Source organism: Mandrillus leucophaeus, unplaced genomic scaffold (genome assembly GCF_000951045.1).
Source record: "Mandrillus leucophaeus isolate KB7577 unplaced genomic scaffold, Mleu.le_1.0 Scaffold38, whole genome shotgun sequence".
Lineage (NCBI taxonomy): Eukaryota > Metazoa > Chordata > Mammalia > Primates > Cercopithecidae > Mandrillus > Mandrillus leucophaeus.
Window position 1 is genome coordinate 4,527,745 of NW_012104031.1, and position 18,074 is coordinate 4,545,818.

The 18,074-nt window shown below is 42.3% G+C and overlaps 2 protein-coding genes and 1 pseudogene across 3 annotated transcripts in view; all 3 read right to left on the reverse strand.

The window, feature by feature from the left end:
* RNPEP (arginyl aminopeptidase (aminopeptidase B)) overlaps window positions 1-214 on the reverse strand; it is a 24,514-nt gene extending 24,300 nt beyond the window's left edge. Inside the window, exon 1 of the mRNA XM_011990538.1 lies at window positions 158-214. The gene's annotated coding sequence lies outside the window, so the exon portion shown is untranslated. The remainder of the gene's footprint in view (window positions 1-157) is intronic.
* A 3,320-nt stretch (window positions 215-3,534) lies between these two features.
* LOC105547108 lies at window positions 3,535-4,013 on the reverse strand (annotated as a pseudogene). Its single transcript, XR_001007183.1, has one exon. The product of XR_001007183.1 is annotated as a 60S ribosomal protein L10-like (transcript).
* A 5,068-nt stretch (window positions 4,014-9,081) lies between these two features.
* Window positions 9,082-18,074, reverse strand: part of TIMM17A (translocase of inner mitochondrial membrane 17 homolog A (yeast)) — a 17,567-nt gene continuing 8,574 nt past the window's right edge. Inside the window, exons 4-6 of the mRNA XM_011990539.1 lie at window positions 15,308-15,436; window positions 13,845-13,955; window positions 9,082-9,962 (exon numbers count right to left, since the gene is read on the reverse strand). Of these exons, the coding sequence (XP_011845929.1) occupies window positions 9,877-9,962; window positions 13,845-13,955; window positions 15,308-15,436 (326 nt within the window). The 3' untranslated portion in view covers window positions 9,082-9,876. The remainder of the gene's footprint in view (window positions 9,963-13,844; window positions 13,956-15,307; window positions 15,437-18,074) is intronic.

Here is an 18,074-nt window from a genome sequence, read left to right on the forward strand (position 1 = left end):
CCCCCGCCGCGCGGGCCCCGCCCCCGAAATCTGCGCCAGATCGCATCCCTTCCCTGCACTCTACCGCCCACTCTTCTAGCTGCACCAGTGCCTCGGCGCTTAGGACAAAAGAGGCCGGTGGGATCGTGTGGCCCACGTTTGCCCACCTGTATCCTACTGAGGTGTTCCAGTCGTCCCGGTGGGGCACCCTTCTCTGCTGACCCTTCCTGCTGCCTCATCTTCTAGGCAGCGGCGAGGACTGAGCCTCGGCTGGGAAGGTCTGAGTTCGAGATCACACACCCTGTGGTAGGCCGGTTGTTAGGACTGTGTATCACCTTGGGCAAGTGGCACAAGAAACATGACTCTTCCCTAGCCTCTTTCTGCATCAGTAAATAGAGTCATAATATCTGTGTATCTCACGAAGTAATGTGAGAACTCTACCAGGTAACGTGTCTAACACACTTGGCAAACAGTAAAACCCTGCACAAGTCCACGGAATTCACACTGGATCGAGGCTTGCCCCCCAGCAACTCCAGGCACGCCTATCTTTCTACTGTTGGGTTAAGGGACAGCAATCAGCACCGCGCAATTTTAGACCTGGCTGTCCATCGCATGTCACTTCTATTTCCCTTACTGTATTGTACCGCTTATTGTGCTAAGGACATCTCCACTGAATACTTTGTTTCTCTTCTGTACCAGTAGGTTGCAGTGGGTCTTCTATGATCAGTGATGACGTTTTTACTGTTCAGCTAGGAAATGAGATTTTTAAAAAAAAACAATGTAGTGAGTTTTTCATTAAGGGAAATAGTATTCTATTCTGTGCTTCCTAGTTTTATAGAGTTGAAATTATTTTATTTCATGAAATAATGCTTATGGTAGATATGCTTGGTACATATTAGACATTGAATACTCCTATCTTGAAATTATTCAGTCTTTGATGCAATACACTTTTGCTGAGTACCTACTAGACCCCAGTTGTTCAGCTAAGTGCCTGGGGTACAGTTGGAATAAGTCTGGCACAATTCCTCTCCCTGTGGTGTTCATAGCCTAACTCACATTTTAGCACACGCACAAGAAAACAGGTCATGACACTTCCACGTGCTGTGCTTGATATGGGAAGAAAAGGAGGCCGGGGAGCACAACAAAGAGATGCCTAGCCTGATCCTTCTAGTTAAATATTGACAGAGGAAGAGGATGTCATCCTTGGCTAAAGGGTAAAAGATTTTAGGCCAGGTGTGGTGGCTCACGTCTGTAATCCCAACACTTTGGGAGGCTGAGGCGGGAGGACTGCTTGAGCCCAGGAGTTCAAGACGAGGCTAGGCAACAGAGGGAGATCCCCTCTCTACAAAAATATTTTTAAAAATTAGCCGGGTGTGGTGATGCACACCTGTGGTCCTGGCTACTCAGATGACGTAGGGGTATTGCTTTGGCCTGGGAGGTCAAGGCTGCAGTGAGCCATGATCATACCATTGCACTCCAGCTGGGGCAACAGAGCAAGACCCTGTATAAAAAAAAAAAAAAAAAATTTTAGGAATTATATTATTTTCCCTTATAGCCTTACTTCTTCCTAGGAATACCAGGAACCTCATTTCCACTTCTGCTTCCCTGCATGGCTCCCACAGTGTCTAGTTTGCCTCAGAACTGGCCTGTAGAAGGTACTGTAATAACTTACGGCAGAGATTCAGGAATTCAGAGAATTCAGGATTGTAGAAAGGGGACACTGTGGGCACAACCCACCTCTCCCCCAGTGCATTTTCTTTATTTGTAAATGATTACAATGTAACATATGATGGATATTTCAAAATAATAGCCACAAATTTTCCATTCTATAGAAAGGCATAATTCTATAGATTTAAAAGTTACAGGGCCGAGCGCAGTGGGTTATGCCTGTAATCCCAGCACTTTGGGAGGCTGAGGCTGGTGAATCATTTGAACTCAGGAGTTCAAAACCAGCCTAGCCAACATGGTGAAACCCCATCTCTACTAAAAATACGAAAAATTGGCCGGGCAGTAGTGGCACACATCTGTAATCTCAGCTACTCGGGAGGCTGAGGCAGGAGAATTGCTTGAGCCTGGGAGGCAGAGGTTGCAGTGAGCCAACACTGCGCCACTGCACTCCAGCCTGGGTGACAGAGTGAGACCCCATCTCAAAAAAAAAAAAAAAAAAAATTAAAAAGTTACAATAAATTATAAGCAAAAATAAAAATAAAGCTATCTATAGACATGTTTTAGTTAAATTGAAGAAAACCAAGACAGAAAGATCTTACAGCAGTGAAAGAAAAGAGACAGATTATCTACAAAAGAATGGCAATTAAAAATTGGACCAAGGGGCCAGGCGTGGTGGTTCACACCTATAATCCCAGCACTTTAGGAGGCCGAAGTGGGTGGATCACCTGAGGCTGGGAGTTCAAGACCAGCTTGACCAACATGGAGAAACCCTGTCTCTACTAAAAATATAAAATCAGCCGGCCATGGTGGCACATGCCTATAATCCCAGGTACTCTGGAGGCTGAGGCAGGAGAATCACTTGAACCAGGGAGGCGGAGGTTGTGGTGAGCCAAGATCACACCATTACACTCCAGCCTGAGCAACAAGAGCAAACCTCCGTCTCAGAATAAGAAATTGGACCAAGGGCAGACCTCTCATTAATAACATACAAGCCAGAGACATTATCTTCAAAATACTGAGAAAAAAAGCCAACTGTCAAATTGGAATTGTATACCCAACTAAACTATTATTTGGTCACATGCAGTGGCTCAAGCCTGTAATCCCAGCACTTTAGGAGGCTGAGGCAGGAAGATCTCTTTAGCCAAGGATTTCCAGACCAGCCTGGGCAACATAGGGAGACCCTGTCTTTATAAAAATAACATAAATAAAATTAAAAATGAACTATTAAAAAGGGAAAACACAGATTTTTAGATAAAAATTTAGAGTATTTACCATCCATAGACTCCTAAAGAAATTCTAAAGGAATTTTTTTTTTTGAGATGAAGTCTAGTTCTTGTCCCCCAGGCTGGAGTGCAGTGGCACGATCTCAGCTCACTGCAACCTCTGCCTCCTGGATTCAAGCAATTCTCCTACCTTAGCCTCCCGAGTAGCTGGGATTACAGGCACCTGCCACCACGTCCAGCTAATTTTTGTATTTTAAGTAGAGACGGGGTTTCACCATGTTGGCCAGGCTGGTCTCAAACTCCTGACCTCAGGTGATCCACCCTCCCCACCCCCTCGGCCTCCCAAAGTGCTGGGATTACAGGTGTGAGCCACTGCGCCAGGCCAGGAATTATTTCAAGAAGGAAAGGAATCACTGAAGGAAGGAATGAGATGCAAAAAGGAACAGTGAGCAAAAAAAGTAGATAAATTTAAACAACTGTATAGAAACAACACTAATAATATACTAATAATGTTTTTTGAGGTAATCAGGATAAAACTAAAATAACAGACCTAAAGTATGTAAGAAAGAGGGGTAATTGAAGTGAAAGCATTTTTTTTTTTTTTAGGTGGACAGGAAGTAGAATTTATTGGTGAATATTAAGAGGGGCAGCACAGTGGAAGCCCTCATGAGTGCAGGGCCTGCCACTTGTCCAGAGCGCCACGATTGGGAACATACTTGACCCATCTGGGATGAGCCGCTTCTCAGCCACCATGTCTTCAAATTCATTGGCATTGAACTTGGTGAAGCCCACTTCTTTGAGATGTGGATCTTCTGGCAGCTGGGGAGCTTGAACTTGGCCCTGCACAGGGCCTCAATCACATGCTCCTTGTTCTGCAGCTTGGTGCGGATGGACATAACTTGGCCAATGTGAACCCTGGTCACAGTGCCCTGGGGCTTTCCAATGGCACCTCGCATGCCTGTTTGGAGCCTACACTGGGGTAGTGCAAGGTCACAAACATGAACATCCATCTGAAAGGACTGTCTCCAAGGTCCTTTAGAGCAACCCATACAACAAACAGGCTGCATCACTACCAGGGAAGCTGCTGTTTGCAGCCATTGCACACTGGGCCCCCATGAGGAAAGGAACTCAGTCGGCTTAATTGGCTGCAGGAAGTTAAGGCATTCTAAGCTCCTTGTATTATTACATGGAGAGTAGGAATAAATGTGAGATCTTAAGTATCTGTATTAAAGTTTTAAAGGAAACCACTTAAGTAATATAAATTGAAGACAGTATATAACTCACAAACCAATAAATGGGGAAATACGTAGTTTAAAATTTAAAAAAAACAACAAAAAACTCGGCCACGCACAGTGGCTCACACCTGTAATCCCAGCACTTCGGGAAGCTGAGGTAGCCAGATCAGGACTTTGAGACCAGCCTGGCCAACATGGTGAAATCCCATGTTTATTAAAAATATAAAAATTAGCCCGGTGTGGTGGCGCATGTCTGTAATCCAAGCTACTCAGGAGGCTGAGGCAGGAGAATCACATGAACCCGGAGGCGGAGGTTGCAGTGAGCTGAGATTGTGCCACTGTACTCCAGCCTAGGCGACAGAGTAAGACTTTACCTAAAAAACAAAACAAAACAAAACACTCAAGGAAAAGAAATAATAAGACAGGATGGTATTACTTCAAGTTGAGGCGGCAGAAACCTGGGATGGTAAGGAGTTCACAAATACCTAGGTATAAACTGCTTGTTAGTGTTCTAACTCACATGTTAGAGTATTATCTATCTAATAATACAGTATCAAAACAAACAAAATAGAAATTGGCTGAGCACAATGGCTCATGCCGGTAATCCCAGCACTTTGAGAGGCCAAGGCAGGTGGACTGCTTAAACTCAGGATTTTGAGACCAGTCTGGCCAACATGGTGAAACCCTGTCTCTAAGAAAAATACAAAAATTAGCTGGGCGTGGTGGTGAACACATGTAGTCCCAGTTACTTGGAAGGCCGAGGTGGGAGGATCACTTGAGCCCAGGACATCAAGGCTGCAGTGAGCCGAGATCATGCCACTGCACTCCAGCCTGGGCAACAGAGCAAGACCCTGTATCAAAAAATAAAAAAATTAACAGAATACAAGAGAAAACGGACAAATTCACCAAGAGTAAGAAACGTTACACACCTCTCCCAGTAATTAACAGATCAGAGAATATTTTTGTTGTTGTTGTTGAGACGGAATCTTGCTCTGTCACCCAAGATGGAGTGCAGTTGCACGATCTGGGCTCACTGCAACTTCCACCTCCTAGGTTCAAGCCATTCTCCTGCCTCAACCTCCCAAGTAGCTGGGATTACAGGTGCATGCCACCACGCCTGGCTAATTTTTGTATTTTTAGTAGAGATGGGGTTTTGCCATATTGTCCAGGCTGGTCTCGAACTCCTGACCTCAGGTGATCCACCTGCCTTGACCTCCCAAAGTGCTGGGATTACAGGTGTGTGAACCACTGCACCTGGCCCTTTTTTTTCCCTTTATTTTTGAGACAGGGTCTTGCTCTGTTGTCCAGGCTGGATTGCAGTGGCACGATCTTGGCTCACTGCAATCTACACCTCCAGGGTTCAAGCAATTCCTGTGACTCAACCTTCAGAGTAGCTGGGACTACAGGCGTGCGCCACCATGCCTGGCTAATTTTTGTATTTTTTAGTAAAGATGGGGTTTCACCATGTTGGCCAGGCTGGTGCCTGTCTAACTCCTGGCCTCAAGTGATCCACCCATCTCAGCCTCCCAAAGTGCTAGGATTACAGGCGTGAGCCATGCACCCTTGTGTCCTTGTGTTATAAAACACAGTATCTATCCAAATAGCTTTGGAACATGTTTTGAATAGATACTGAAGACTGAAAACAACTGTGTACAAACACTATTATAGCTGGCAAATCCATTTCTCAGAGCTATGGTTTACTAACTCCAAAATATATGTAACCAGGATTGAACAAATGAGTAAATTATTATAATGAGAAGCCAGGTTTCTTGCTATTACAACTAAGAGAGACAGCTAGAATGAATCCCGTGGTGCTAGATTGGAGTTGGAGGGACTTAGTTTTTGTTTTATAACATAAGGACACATACAGAAATAAACAGAAGTTTCTGTGCATGGATTATATACTACGTATTTCCTAGCTTTATGCACTGAAAAGGACTAGAATATGTAAAACATGGGGAAAAGGAAGGAAAATATCCAATAATTATTTGTCTTATTAGCTAAAGATGTTAGCCATTGTCAATTTTCTTGTTTTTGAGACAGGGTCTTGCTCTGTTGCCCAGGCTGGAGTGCAGTGGTGTGCTGGAGTGCAGTGGTGTGATCTCGGCTTACTGCTCCCTCCATTTCTCAGATCAAGGAATCCTGCTGCCTCAGCCCCTTTGAGCAGCTGGGGCTACAAATATATGCCACCATGCCCAGCTAAATTTTTTGAATTTTAGTAGAGACAAGGTCTCACCCATGATCTAACAGATTGAATTGATTCTTATTATTATTACTATTATTACTAGAGGCCAGACGCAGTGGCTCATGCCTATAATCCCAGCACTTTGAGAGGCCGAGGCGGGCAGATCACCTGAGGTTAGGCGTTCGAGATCAGCCTGACCAACATGGTGAAACCTCAAGTCTCAGCCTCAAGTGATCCACCCACCTCAGCCTCCCAAAGTGCTGGGATTACAGGCATGAGCCACTGGGCCTGGCGTGAATAGAATTTGGACAATGAATTTTAACTAAAAGTAACATGCCACAGGGTGGAGCTCTGACCATGCTTTCATAATTTGCAGACATTTCCTATGTGAAAACAGATGCACTTTCAATAGCAGGTGCAGCTGTACCCATATCTTCCAAATCCTGATTCAGAAATCCACTATTTCGACCAGGCACAGTGGCTCATGCCTGTAATGCCAGCACTTTGGGAGGTCAAGGTGGGAGGATTGTTTGAGTCCAGGAGTTCAAGACCAGCCAGGGCAATGTGGCAAAACCCTGTCTCTATTTAAAGAAGAAAGTGCTGGGCACAGTGGCTCAAACCTGTAATCCCAGCACTTTGGGAGGCCGAGGCGGGCGAATCACGAGATCAAGAGTTCAAGACCAGCCTGGCCAACATGGTGAAACCCGGTTGGTATTGAAAATACAAAAAAATTAGCTGGACATGGTGCTGGGCACCTGTAATCCCAGCTACTTGGGAGGCTGAGGCAGAATCGCTTGAACCTGGGAGGCAGAGGTTGCAGTGAGCTGGAATCACGCCACTACACTCCAGCCTGGGCAAGAGTGCAATACTCTGTCTCAAAAAAAAAAAAAAAGAAAGAAAAGTAATCCACTATTGTATGCCAATTTGGCACAAGGTGTCAGATACAAAGAAAAACAGATGGGATATTTCTGATGGGCATTTCAATCTTAAAAGTGAGAAACTAATTTCACTATTCCAGGAAAGACCTAGGGAAAACCTCCTTCCTAATCTGCTTGTTTCTCCAGTTATTTATTTTAGTAATTAAAACAATTTAGTTTTTTTACTTTTTATCTTGAGCTCTACTCTAGTATACCAAATTTAGTTTTAGAATATGTATTAAACAATTCGGCTGGGGATGGTGGCTCATACTCATAACCCCAGCATTTTGGGAGGCTAAAGCAGGAAGATCACTTGAGGCCAGGAGCTGGAGACTAGCCTGGGCAACATAGTAAGACGTTATCTCTATAAAATGTAAACTTAGCCAGAGATGGGGTGCACACTTGTAGTAAGTGGCTGCTTGGGAGGCTGAGGCGGGAGGATCCCTTGAGTCTAGGTGGTCAAGGCTGTAGTGACCTATGATTATGCCACTGTACTCCAGCCTGGGCAACAGAACAAGACTCTATGTCTTTTTTGGTTTGTTTTTTTTTTGAAACAGAGTTTCACTCTGTCACCCAGGCTGGAGTGCAGTGGCGCAATCTCTGTTCACTGCAACCTCCACCTCACAGGTTCCAGCGATTCTCCTGCCTCAGGCTCCCAAGTAGCTAGGACTACAGGCACCCGCCACCATGCCTGGCTAATTTTTGTATTTTTAGTTGAGACGGGGTTTCACCATATTGGCCAGGCTGGTCTCGAACTCCTGACCTTGTGATCTGCCCGCCTCGGCCTCCCAGTGCTGGGATTACAGATGTAAGCCACTGCACCCGGTCAGACTCTGTTTACAAAAAAAAAAAAAAAAGTTAAACCTAGAACTACCACATGACTCAGTAATCCCACTCTTTTGTGTATATCCAAAAGAACCAAAAATGAGTTGAAAACAGATAGCTGCACACCAATGTTCATAGCACCATAAATCATAATAGCCAAAAGGTAGAAAAAACCTAACTGATCATCAAATAAAATGTGGTATATGCACACTATGGAGTATTATTCAGCCATAAAAATTAATTTTGCTACATACTACAACATGGATGGACCTTAAAACATGCTAAGTGCATTAAGACGGACACACAAAAACAAGTTATTTTATGATTTCACTTATATAAAGTATCCAGAAAAGGCAAATTCACAGACAGAAAGCAGAATTGTGGTTACTAGCGGTTGCAGTGAGGAAAGAATGGGAAGTTATTATTCAACAGGTACAGAGTTTATGTTGGTGAAGGCTGGACATGGTGGCTCATGCCTGTAATCCCAGCATGGTGTGTGGGAGGCTGAGGCAGAAGGATGGTTCGAGGCCAGGAGTTCGAGGCTGCAGTAAGCTATGACTGCGCCACTGCATTCCAGCCTGGGTGACAGAGTAAGACCCTGTCTCTAAAAATAAAACACAGTTTATGTTTATGATAATGAGAACATTTTGGGTATACACAGTGATGGCTGTTATACAACCTTGTGACTGTATTTCAATGCCACTGAATTATACGCTTACAAACAGTTAATAAGTATTATTTTACGTATATTTTACCACAGTAAAAAATTCCCAAATTATCCAAACACAATCAGTAATTAAACGCCTACCATATGTATGGCACTGGGCCAAAAGATAAACGTGTGTTTACAGTACCCACATGGCTTCGTTCTCCATTTCCCACAGATGTAGGCAAATGTGGAATTAACTAACATCATACCTCCTATAAGGCCACATGTCACTTCCAATATTATCAAGAAAATGACCTGTTCTGAAATCCTCATCCATTTTCTAGGCCCAACCAGACCCCAAAATACATCCTTTATGAAGATCAGCTTCAGAGGACTTGGAACACATTCAACACAGTACATATTTTATTTTCAAGCATACAAGAAACACTAAACTCTTCCAGTGCCAGTACACTCTCCATGAATTCTTCATATAGAATTGGGTATATTGGAAGCAAGTTGTTTCTGGTGAAATTTCTGATGATCAGGAATCAAGACTCAGCAGCCCTAAAGGAAGAGAGTTTTGTATCCAATATCCTCAAAACCAAGACATAGTATATTTTACTTTCAAAGTAAAGTATAAATATTTTACCATATCCTTCAATCCATAAAGCATCTCACTGTGAAATGATCCATGTTGGCTCTGCATAATTCTCATAAGTCACTTCAAGTGATAAGGGACTAACTACAAAACATGCATTATTTGAAGTACATGAGCATGAAACGTCGAAGTCTACAACTTATCTTAAAAGAGTAAGTTCCACCAGCTTTTTATTGTCTGAATAGCAGAACACACAAAACCAGGCAGAGAAGTCCCCAAGGAGATGATGATCATATTTTACTGTTTTTTGGCCCTTTGGTCCTTCATCTTTCAAGCACTTATTGTATTTTCCTTTAGCGATTTAAACATTTATTTTGATCACAAATGTAATTCAAGTGTGAATAAATAAATGTATTATCTTTTAGCACCCCTCCCACCTTGTTCCTTTAAATAGAAAAAAGTGCTAAATGTCTCTTTATAGCCTATTGGCCATAGCTGTCCCACCTATGGTTTTAAAAACAGACTGTACAACTTGATCTTCTGAAATCCTTCTCGAACTACAACTCGTTCTGTTAAAGAAATCCTAGGAAAGAAGTCCTACTGATATTGTCGATAGTCTCCAAAAGGTGAGGAAGGTAACTGAGTTGAAGACAACTGGGAGGGGTCTTCTGCAAATTGAGGACCTGCAAGTGAGAAATAAAAAGGATTTAAAAATCACCTGAATATTATATAACTAAAAGGAATGAGTCTCTATAGAGAGTAAATCAATCAACAAAAAAATAATATGCTAAATTACAGCTATAACCCTAATTTCTTTATAGATCTAATTCCCATAAGAGTACTGGAGAACCTTCAAATTTAGTATAACATATGACAGACTGGCTTGCTATGCTCCAGAATGAACAGTTCTCAAACACTATGCTAGCAAAGTCAGACAGATTAATTATAGCAAGAAGCAAACTTCAAGTTTTTAAAGCAATTGCTGTAACAAGCTGCCATATATCAAGATTAGAAGAGTTTCTCCCACTTCTTGTCATATTTTTCAGTAGCTATTTAAAATTATTTTCACAAAGTATAAGTATCTTAGTCATGTTTTAAGAGAACTTGGTAATCCAATTTATGTAACCAATTAAGTAGGGAATGAGTTCTGAAATGGGAAGACACCACATAGCGTGCTGTTGAACAAAGTCTTGCAGTTTTCATTTTCAAGGGATAGGAGAGCCTGTGAACTAAGAAAAACAAAGTGCTTTAAAAAAAAAAGACTTTTAGGGGATGAATCAATCTTTTCTCCTTTAAGAAAAACTGAAATAGACTAAAAAATATCTGGAAGAGAGAAAGAGGGCAGTGGTAGAATTCTCTGAAGCTTTCAAAGTGTTTCACTCATGTATTTTTACTTCATTATAAATGCAATTATCTGTTAATTACAGAAAACTTAAGAAGAAACTGGGTAAAAAAGATAAGCCGGAGCCGGGCACGGTGGCTCTCACCTGTAATCTCAGCACTTTGGGAGGCTGAGGTGGGCGGATCACCTGAGGTCAGGAATTCGAGACCAGCCTGAGCAACATGGAGAAACCCCATCTCTACTGAAAATATGAAAATTAGCTGGGCATGGTGGTGGGTGCCTGTGATCCCAACTACTCAGGAGCTGAGGCAGGAGAATCACTTGAACCCGGGAAGCGGGGATTGCAGTGAGCCAAGACTACGCCACTGCACACCAGCCTGGGCGAGAGAGCAAGACTCTTCTAAAAACAAAAAAACCAAAAACAAAAACAAAAAAAAAGATAAGCCAAAGAAAATCACTGTTGCCATTTAAATACAGTTCTATCTACTCTTTTCCCACCGTTTTAAAAACTTTTCGCTGGGCGTGATGGCTCACATTCCTGGCACTTTGGGAGGCCAAGGTGGGCGGATCACGAGGTCAGGAGTTCGAGATCAGCCTGGCCAATATGGTGAAACCGTGTCTCTACTAAAAATACAAAAAAAAAATTAGCCAGGCATGATGGCGCGCACCTGTAGTCCCAGCTACTCAGGAGGCTGAGGCAGAAGAATCACTTGCACCCCCGAGGCGGAGGTTGCAGTAAGCTGAGATTGCGCCACTGCAATCCAGCCTGGGCGACACAGCGAGACTCTGTCTCAAAAAAAAAAACAAAAAACAAACAAACATTTTCATGTAAGTTCACTGGAAAAATATAATTAACTCTTCAAAGATTCCCCCCTACACAGCTTTTCAGAAACACATCTCCTGTCTAAAAATAAATTCACCTCTTTTAGGCTGCTTCTATATAAATGCTGAGTTTTAATTACTCAAAAGGAGATTCCAGCTGGGCACGGTGGCTCACCCCTCTAATCCCAGAACTTTGGGAGGCTGAGGCGGGAGGATCACTTGAGCCCAGGGGTTCAGGATCAGGGGCAGAGACCTCATCTCTACAAAAAATATAAAAATTAGCTGGGTGTGGCGGTGCACACCTATAGTCCCAGCTGCTCAAGAGGCTGAGGTGGGAGGATTGCCTGAGCCCAGGAGGTTAAGGCTGCAGTGAGCCAAGATTGCATCACTGCACTCCAGCCTGGGTCACAGAGACTCTGTTTCAAAAAAAATTAAAATACATAAATAAAATAAAAAGGAGATTCCCTCTCAGGAAAAAAGCCTAAAACAAAGTACTCAAGGCTAATTTCTATGAGACAATGTAACTATTTAAGTTTTTGCTATATACATTTCTGAATTTCTGCAAATATGGAACTCTTTTGATGTTTTATGTGAAGTCTTTCACACTGAGGCGGTCAAAACAAAATTGGAAAGTGACCATCCCAACAGAGTGTTAACTCAGAAGTAAGGAATGAAAAACAAACAGAAGGTGAGAGGGTCTGCAGGGTCATCCAGATTACCTCATTGGCATTTAACAAGCAGTGCACTTGAAAATTGTGCCAAAAAGATACTGAATCTCTTGCTAGGTGCCTCAGGGAAATCAAAGCAAATTGGGATGTATGATCTATTCCTAACTTCATGCTGAATGTTTTCCAAGCTCCAAAAATAATTTTCAACATGTCTCACTAGTCTGCATGTTTCTTTCCCAAATGCCAGGTCAAATTTTCACTACTATTATTCTCTCTCTCTCTATATATATATACACACACACATGTATATATATGTATACATATATATACATGTATATATATGTATATATGTACACACATACATGTATATATACACACACATATATATATATATTTTTTTTTTTGACGAAGTCTTGCTCTGTTACTCAGGCTAGAGTACAATGGCGTGATCTTAGCTCACTGCAACCTCCGCCTCCCAGGTTCAAGTGATTCTTGTGCCTCAGCCTCCCGAGGAGCTGGGATTACAGGCATGTGCCACCACGCCCGGCTAATTTTTGTATTTTTAGTAGAGATGCGGTTTCACCATGTTGGTCAGGCTGCTCTCAAACTCCTGACCTCAAGTGATCTGCCTGACTCAGCCTCCCAAAATGCTAGGATTACAGGTGTGAGCCACTGTGCCTGGCCACCTCACAATATCTTTCTGCATCCTTCCACTGTCAAGGGATATTTTCATTTAGACACTGAAAATTTTTTTAAGAGATGGGGTCTTGCTGTGTTGCCCAGGCTGGCCTTGAACTCCTGGGTTCGAGTAGCCTCCTGAGTAGCTGAACTACACGAATGGACCATCTACAGGAATGGACCATCTACAGGAATGGACCATCTTGACAGAAATTTTTTGTTTTGTTTCATTTTGAGACAGTCTCGCGCCGTCGACCAGGCTAGAGTGCAGTGGTGTGATCTCGGCTCACTGCAACCTCCATCTCCCAGGTTCAACTGATTCTCGTGCCTCCTGTGTAGCTAGGACTACAGGTGTGAGCCATTATGCCTGGCTAATCAGCTGAGAGCACATTCTATAACCATGTAATGATCATTCAGCCCACAATTTAATTATTACCCTATGCATCAGATAGGAAGAAAAACAGACAACGAATTAAACGAATATAAAATTAGCCAGGCTAACGAATTTTCTAAGATGCTAAATTTTCTCCTGTGAACCTTAAAGTGACCTTCCCAAATATAAGTCACTTTTCACTACTCTCTTCTTCAAAACAAGCAACACTATCTAAAATAAGCTAATTTATCTGTTAATGTGTTAGTCTGTCTCCCCCTACCAGAATGTAAGTCCTTGAGGGCAGGGACTGTCCTGTTCACTACGTAAAACAGTGTCTGGCATGTAGCTATACAATACTAAATTGTCAATTGACCATCATCATTGCTACACATCTGCAGATCCATTCTTCAAGTCCCTTTAAAATGATCAGACATTTATTGCGATACATGAGCACTGATAAACCCTAAGTACTATAAAGAAAGATCAACAGCAAATTTATACAAAAAATTTTTGTTATTGTGGCTAAATGTAACATGTTCATTTTTTACCTATTATCACAGTCCTCATGAACCACAGCATATTAATACATACCACACATTTTAGCAGGCAAAGTATGTTCTTTCTTAACATCAGAAAACCTGGAAACGTCTGAGCTATAGTTTTAAGCAAAAAGAAGACTCACCATTGGGAAACTGTGCAGAGGCAAATCTTGTCAACAAGATACCAGCTCCTTCAATTAAAGCTAGGAGAATGCCACCCATTGCAGCTGACCCAACCATGGCCACTGGTCCATCTGAAGACATTAATAACAAAGAGATTATTTTTTACAGAAATCTAGTTTACTGCAAGAGATAGTAAAGAAGAGAACTGTCCATATGGCTACAGGCTCCTCCAATTCCCAAACTCTTACTGCCTAAGACCCAAAATCAGTAAACTACGGCCGCCCACAGGCCACCCGCTGCCTGTTTTTGTAAATAAAGTTTTACTGAAAGGCCGGGTGTGGTGGCTCATGCCTGTAATCCCAGCACTTTGGGAGGCCAAGGCGGGCAGATCACGAGGTCAGGAGTTTGAGACCAGCCTGGCCAACATGGTGAAACCCCATCTCTACTAAAAATACAAAAATTAGCCGGAAGTGGTGGTGGGCACCTGTAGTCCCAGCTTCTCAGGAGGCTGAGGCAGGAGAATTGCCTGAACCCGGGAGGCGGACGTTGCAGTGAGCCGAGGTTGTGCCACTGAACTCCAGCCTGGGTGAAAGTGAGACTCCGTCTCAAGAAAAAAAATAAAGTTTTACTGAAACACAGCCATACTGTTTCGTTTATGTATTATCCATGGCTGCTTTCATGCTATGACAGCAGAGTTAGGTAGCTATGACAAAGACCACATAGCCCACAAAGCCTAAAATATTCACTATCTGGCCTTTTACAGAAATAGTTTGCAAACCCCTTGGTCTAAACCACTAAGCTCAAAGGAATTCTGGTTTGCTCTCTGTCCTGAGGATCCAGAAGATGGTTCTAACTTCCTTATTCATAACAATTCTATATGGCAGGTATAATTATTAACTAACTCCAGATTACTGGTGAAGAAATTATAGCATAAAGTTTGGTAAACTGACCAGTCATACAGCTAATTAATGGCAGAACTGGGACCTGAAGTGCTCTCAACCACTGTAATATATGGGTTAGAATTCCATGCTCTCTCATTCTCTCCAAATAAAGAGATCCCCTTACTTTTTTTTTCAAATCACCATATACTGTATATTTATGCTATGCCAAATTAAGCAATGCTCGTTTTTTATAATTATTATTATTTTTGAAGCAGGGTCTCGCTCTGTTGCCCAGGATAGAGTGTGGTGGCTCAAGGGATCCTCCTGCCTCAGCCTCATGAGTAGCTGGGACTATAGGCATGCACCAACACACCCAGCTAATTACATTTTTTTTTTGTAGAGACCAGGTCTTCCTATATTGCCCAGGCTGATCTCAAGCTCCTGGGCTCATGCAATCTACCTGCCTCAGCCTCCCAAAGCGATGGAATTACAGTCATGAGCCAATGTGCCTGGTCAATAATCAGTTTTATATATTACAGATGTCATTCAATTAAGGCAGATGAGGTTTTCCAAAAAGTGTGACTTCTATAATGACTACTTACTTCTTGCTGCCAGTATGGCTCCCGTTAAGGCACCACTTGTGATGGAGTTCCAGGGATCTTCCTTTCCTCTGACTTGAACCATGCTACAGTCAATCATGGAAAACAGGCCTCCCCAAACTGCAAAGCTACCTATTGTATTGTAAAAAGAAACAAGCAAATACTAATTTAAATTTCATCTTCCATTTAAAATATGATAGTCAAAAACAACACTCACTATATTCTCAAAACTCTTATAGTCCAATACATGCAAACACAAGTTTGAATAAACACTGAACAAGAGTCAGAATACTTATCTTTTGAATAAAGCTGGATTGTATTGTATCAGCTGGAAAATCAGCAATGGCCCAAAGCCTAAAAGAAATAAGCCAGCCAGGGGCCATGGCTCACATCTGTAATTCCAGCACTTTGGGAGGCTGAAGTGGGTGGATCACCTTAGGCCAGGAGTTCAAGACCAGCCTGGCTAACATGGCAAAACCCCGTCTCTACCAAAAATATAAAAATTAGCCGGGTGTGGTGGCGGGCACCTGTAATCCCAGCTACTGGGGAGGCTGAGGCAGGAGAATCGCTTGAACCCGGGAGGCAGAGGTTGCAGTGAGCCGAGATCATGCCACTGCACTCCAGCTTGGGCAACAAGAGCGACACTCCATCTCAAACAAACAAAAAAGAAATAAGCCAAGTTCTATGCCCTGGGAGACAGCTATGATGTCTAGGTATATTAGAAAATATACCTAAAAGAGTCAGGTTGCGTATGTGTAAAAACAAGCAAATCACCTTTCCAGAACAACCTATCTCTCTGGTTTAAGTAGCAATAAACAAAATCAAACTACTCTGCTTCCTCTTTCCTTCTCCTTTTCTTTCATAGCTTCACTTACCTCTGTTTTTGGCCTTTCTTCATTATATGTCATCGAGCATCTACTCTATGAAAATTATCGATGGGAAAACAAAAGAAATCCAGCTATTCTGGAATGTATTACAGGTTTAAGCCAATACATGCTGAAGGGGCAAATGAATGATATAAATAGCTAGAATTATGGAACATCAAAGGGATGGAAATTGCCTTTCTATCCTTTATTCCTCAGATATGAATTTAAAACAACCTTAAATCAGCAGATTACTTTGCACTTAAACTCTATCTAAATACAAAAACAGTACCACAAAATAAACAAAGACCCACACACATACATACATATACAAGTACAAACAAAATCTAAAAAGACAACACTAAGGTTTTAATTGTCAGCATTTCTGGATGACGTGACATGATTTCATTCCTTTGTGTTTTTCTATATTTTCCAAGTCTTCTAAAATGAATACGTAAGACTTGCATCATATAAAGTTATTATATTTAATAGGATTAAAGAAAAAAGTGGCTGGTCCTTTCTTTGTTGTCTCCATTTTCACTGCTCCACTTGATTAGCCAAAAAAAGAAAAGAAAGAAAGAAGAAAAGCTGCACAAAGCAGTCACTTTAATCTTTACCCTTTGAAATCTTAGGGTAGGAGGTAACTTGTGTTAACAAGAGCAATAAATGGAGTTCCACCAAATGTCTGAACCAGAGCATCTCCAGGATCTTTTTCTAATTCTCACATTATCAATTAAATCTAGTGGATAGTACCAGTGGAGTATAGCATAAGCGTCCTCATTTTTAGTCCAATATTAGATATCACATCCTATGTAAAAATAAACCAGTTATTTCTTCTCAGTAGTTCTATGCCCTGGGAGACAGCTATGATGTCTAGGTATATTAGAATTACCTCACTAAAATTTTCTGACAAGACCCTCCCATTTCCTCACGAGAGCCTAAAATCTCAGGAGAGCCTTCCCCTGAAAATCATTGCCAGAATAAGTTTTGGCTACTGATGAGAATGGGGAGTTTGAGTCTAAGCAGGATGAGGAGAAGATCCAGAAAGGGCAGTCTGGTGTGAGGATCCAGAGCCAGATGAGGCGAATGTGTACACACCTGGACAGCCTAGAACAAGGTTTTAGAGCCCAAGCGAGAGAGATTCTCAAGGAAGGCAGCCTGGCATGGAGTGTGAGAGTATACCCAGACAAAGGGCAGCCTGTTGTGGGGTACCACAGCCCAAGCAGGTTAAGAAGGCAGGTATACATATGAAAAGGAAGAAAATAATGAATCCTGTGGGGCTGAATTAGAAATACAAGATAGCAAAGTAAACTTGTGATTTTCAATATGTAGAGATATACAGAAATATAGATTGTATACCATTCTTGATTTTTCCTTTCTTTAAAAAATTTTTTTTGTAGAGAGGCATTCTCTCTAAGTTGTCAAGGGTGTGGAACTCCTGGGCTCAAGCCATCCTCCTGCCTTGGCCTCCCAAAGTGCTGGGATTATAGGTGTGAACCACCACTCCTGGCCCTAAATACCATTCGCAACTAAAAGGAACCAGGGCTCTTTGGAGAAATGGCTACGGCAGGAAAAGCTGCCCTGCCCACAGCTAGGGCATGAAAGTACAAGATGAGCCTAAATGTCTTATTCCAAAAATGAAAGAAAGTGCTCAAAGAATAATAGGGACATGTCGAAATCCTATCTTACTTTCTCTATGAAAATATAAGACCTAGGCCAGGCAGGATGGCTCATGTCTGTAATCCTAGCACTTTGGGAGGCCCAGGCGGGTGGACTGCCCGAGCTCAGGAGTTTGAGACCAGCCTGGGCAACACAGTGAAACCCCATCTCTACTAAAATACAAGAAACTTAGCCAGGAGTGGCGGCGTGCGCCTATCTCAGTTGCTTGGGAGGATGAGGATGGAGAA